Below are 3,850 nucleotides of genomic sequence, written 5' to 3'. Positions count from 1 at the left end.
TGTGATCAAGTGGGATGTATCCCTGGCATGCAAAGCCAGTTTAATATATGCAAATCAGCCAGGCACAGTGGTTCACGCCTGTAATCCCAGCACTTTGGGAGGCCGAGGCAGGCGGATCACGAGGTCAGGAGTTCCAGACCATCCTGGCCAACATGGTGAAACCCTGTCTCTACTAAAAAATACAAAAATTAGCCAGGCACCTGTAATCCTAGCTACTCAGGTGGCTGAGGCCAAAGAATAGCTTGAACCCGGGAGGCAGAGGTTGCAGTGAGCTGAGATCGCGCCATTCCACTCCAGCCTGGGCGACAGAGTGACTCCGTCTCAAAAAAAATAAAAATAAAAAAATATATATATAAATCAATTAATGTGATACATCACATTCACAGACTGAAAGAAAAACCACATGATCATACCAATTGACACAGAAAAAAACATTCAACAAAGTTCAACATCCATTTTTTTTTTTCTTTTGAGAGATAGGTTCTCACTATGTTGCCCAGGTTGGACTTGAATTCCTGGGCTCAAGCCACCCTCCCACCTCAGGCTCCCAAGTAGGTGGGACTATAGGCACACACCCTCACGTCCAGCCCAACATCATTTCTTGATTAAAAAAACTCTTACCAGTTTAAGTATAGAAACAAAGTTCCAGCCAGGTATGGTGGCTCATACCTGTAATCCCAACACTTTAGGAAGTCTAAGGAGTCTGAGACCAGCCTGGGCAACATGGCAAAACCCCATCTCTACCAAAAATACACAAATTAGCCAGGCTTGGTGTCGCACACACCTCTAGTCCTAGCTACTCTAGCGAGGCTAAGGTGGGAGAATCACTTGACCCTAGGAGGTTGAGGCTGCAGTGAGCCATGAGCATGCCACTGCACTCCATCCTGGGCAACAAAATGAGACCTTGTCTCAAAAAACTAAATAACAGTGGCTCATGCCTGTAATCCCAGCACTTTGGGAGGCCGAGGCAGGCAGATCACAAGGTGAGGAGATCAAGACCATGCTGGCCAACATGGTGAAACCCCATCTCTACTAAAATACAAAAAATCAGCCGGGTGTAGTGGGGCACACCTGTAGTCCCAACTACTCAGGAGGCTGAAGCAGAAATGCTTGAACCCAGGAAGCAGAGTTGCAGTGAGCTGAGATCACGCCACTGCACTCCAGTCTGGTGAAAGAGCAAGACTCCATCTCAAAAAAATAAATTAATAAATAATAATAAAATTTTTAAAATAATGAAAAAAAAGAAAAAAGAAAAAGAAATAAAGTTCCTCAACATAACAAAAGCCATTTATGAAAAACTTACAGCAAATATCATCATCAGTGGGGAGAAACTGAAACCTTTTTCACTAAGATCTGGTACAAAGCAAGGATGCCCACAATCAACACTTCAATTCAAAACAGTACTGGAAGGGCTGGGTGCAGTGGCTCACACCTGTAATCCCAGCACTTTGGGAGGCTGAGACGAGCAGATCACTTGAGCCCCAGAGTTTGAGACCAGCCTGGGCAACTTGGCCAAACACCATCTCTACAAAAAAAACACAAAAAATTAACTGAATGTGGTGGCGCATGCCTGTAGTCCCAGCTACTTGGGAGGCTAAGGTGGGAGAAACACCTGAACCTGGAAGGCTGAGGCTGCAGTGAGCCATGACCATGCCACTGCACTCCAGCCTGGGCAACAGAGTGAGATCTTGTCTCGAAAAACAAAAACAAAATAGCACTGGAAGTACTATCAAGAGCAATTAGACAAGAAAAAGAAATAAAAGGCCTGGTACAGTGGCTCATGCCTATAATCCCAACACTTTGGGAGGCCAAGGTGGGCAGATCACTTGAGGTCAGGAGTTCAAGACCAGCCTGTCCAACATGGTGAAACCCTCTCTTTACCAAAAAATACAAAAAAAAAAAAAAAAATAGCCAGGCATGGTGGTGCACACCTGCAATCCCAGCAATTTGGGAGGCTAAGGTGGGAGAATCACTTGAACCCAGGAGGTAGAGGTTGCAATGAGCTGAGATCACACTGCTGCACTCCAACCTGGGCAACAGAGTGAGATCCTGTCTCAAAAAAAAAAACAGAAAGAAGGAAAGAAGGAAGGAAGAGAAGGATAAAAGATATCCAAATCAGAAAAGTAAAATTATTTGTTTGCAGATGACATGATCCTATATGTAGAAAACCCAAAAGATACCATCAAAAATACAGATCTAATAACTAAATTCAGTAAAGATGCAGGATATAATATCAAAACAAAACTATGTCATTTCTACACACAAATAATGGCCTAGCCAAAAAAGAAACCTAGAAAACAATCCTACTGACACAGCATCAAAAAATAAAATAAAATACTTAGGAACAAATTCAACCAAGGAGGTGAAAGATCTATACACTGGAAAGTATAAAACATTGATGACAGAAATTGAAGAGCACACAAAGAAATGGAAAGGCAGCCAAAATCTCAATGGCATTCTTCACAGAAATTTTTTTAACCTAAATTTAATATGGAATAGCAAAAGATCCCAAAGAGTCAAAACAATTCTGAGAAAAACAGAGTTGGCAGCATCAGACTAACTGATTTTAAATTATATTCCAAAGCTGTAGTAATAAAAACAGTGTGGTACCAGTATAAAAACAAATACACAGACCAGTGGAACAGAACAGAGAGCCCAGAAATAAATCCAAATAGATATGGTCAAATTTTCAAGAGGGTACCAAGAATACACAATGCAGAAAGAATAGTCTCTTCAACAAATGGAACTGAGAAAACTGGATTTCACATGCAAAAGAATGAAATTGAAGTCTTATTTTATATAATACATAGCAATCAATTCAAAGTGGACAAAAGACCTAAACATAAAACCTGAAACTACAAAACTCCTAGAAGAAAACACAGGGAAAAAGCTCCCTGACACTGGCCTTGGCAATAATTTACTGAATATCACATCAAAAACTTAGGCTACAAAAGCAAAAAATAAGTGAACAGGACTACATCAAACTAAAAAGCTTTTGCACAGCAAAAGAAACAATAAAATGAAAGTTCCTTTGAGGCGAAGCTGCAAGGTAAAAAAAAATAAAAATATACGTAAGTAAACACAATAAAAAGGCAACCTACAGATTGAGAAAAAATATATCAGATAAGGGGTTAATATTCAATATTTTAAAAGACCTCATACAACTCAACAGCAAGCAAACATATAACCTGATTAAAAAACAGGCAAAGGACTTAGATAGATATTTCTCTGAAGATGACATAAAAATGGCCAACAGTATATGAAATGGTGTTCAACACCACCAATCATCAAGGAAATGCAAATGAAAAACACAATGAGATATTACCTTATATCTGTTAGAATAGCTATTATCAAAAAGACAAGTGAGACAAAAAATATTTGTGAAGTTATGGAGAAAAGGGAACCGTCATACAACAAAACCCCAAGACGCAAGTTTACCTATGTAACAAATCTGCACTTGTACCCCTGAACTGAAAATAAAAGTTCCAAAAAAAAAAAAAAGAGAGAGAACCTTTTTTCTAGACAGGAAAAGAGAAAGGCATAGAGCAGGTCCTTTGTCCTTTGAATTACATTGTTTTCTTCAACATTGTTTCATTATAACATTGATGAGGGGAAAAAAAAACTGAGTTCAGTATATACATTGTTTCACTTAAAGTCAATTTTCAAGAAACTATCAAGGACATTGAGGGCTTGCCGTACACTATTGGCAGGGATGTCGATTGGTACAGTCATTATAGAAAATAGTATGGAAGGCCGGGCGCGGTGGTTCAAGCCTGTAATCCCAGCACTTTGGGAGGCTGAGACGGGCGGATCACGAGGTCAGGAGATCGAGACCATCCTGGCTAACACG

At 40.1% G+C, this 3,850-nt stretch overlaps 1 protein-coding gene across 1 annotated transcript in view; it reads right to left on the bottom strand.

Moving 5' to 3' along the window:
- The window catches only part of CTAGE5 (CTAGE family, member 5), a 91,274-nt gene that overhangs the window by 70,757 nt on the left and 16,667 nt on the right, over window positions 1–3,850 (bottom strand). Inside the window, exon 5 of the mRNA XM_011926663.1 lies at window positions 1,941–1,956. Within this exon, the coding sequence (XP_011782053.1) occupies window positions 1,941–1,956 (16 nt within the window). The remainder of the gene's footprint in view (window positions 1–1,940; window positions 1,957–3,850) is intronic.

The sequence above is a fragment of the Colobus angolensis genome, unplaced genomic scaffold (assembly GCF_000951035.1).
Source record: "Colobus angolensis palliatus isolate OR3802 unplaced genomic scaffold, Cang.pa_1.0 Scaffold119, whole genome shotgun sequence".
Taxonomy (NCBI): Eukaryota; Metazoa; Chordata; class Mammalia; order Primates; family Cercopithecidae; genus Colobus; species Colobus angolensis.
Note: the sequence above shows the minus strand (reverse complement) of the source record. Positions and strands in the feature narration are given on the sequence as shown.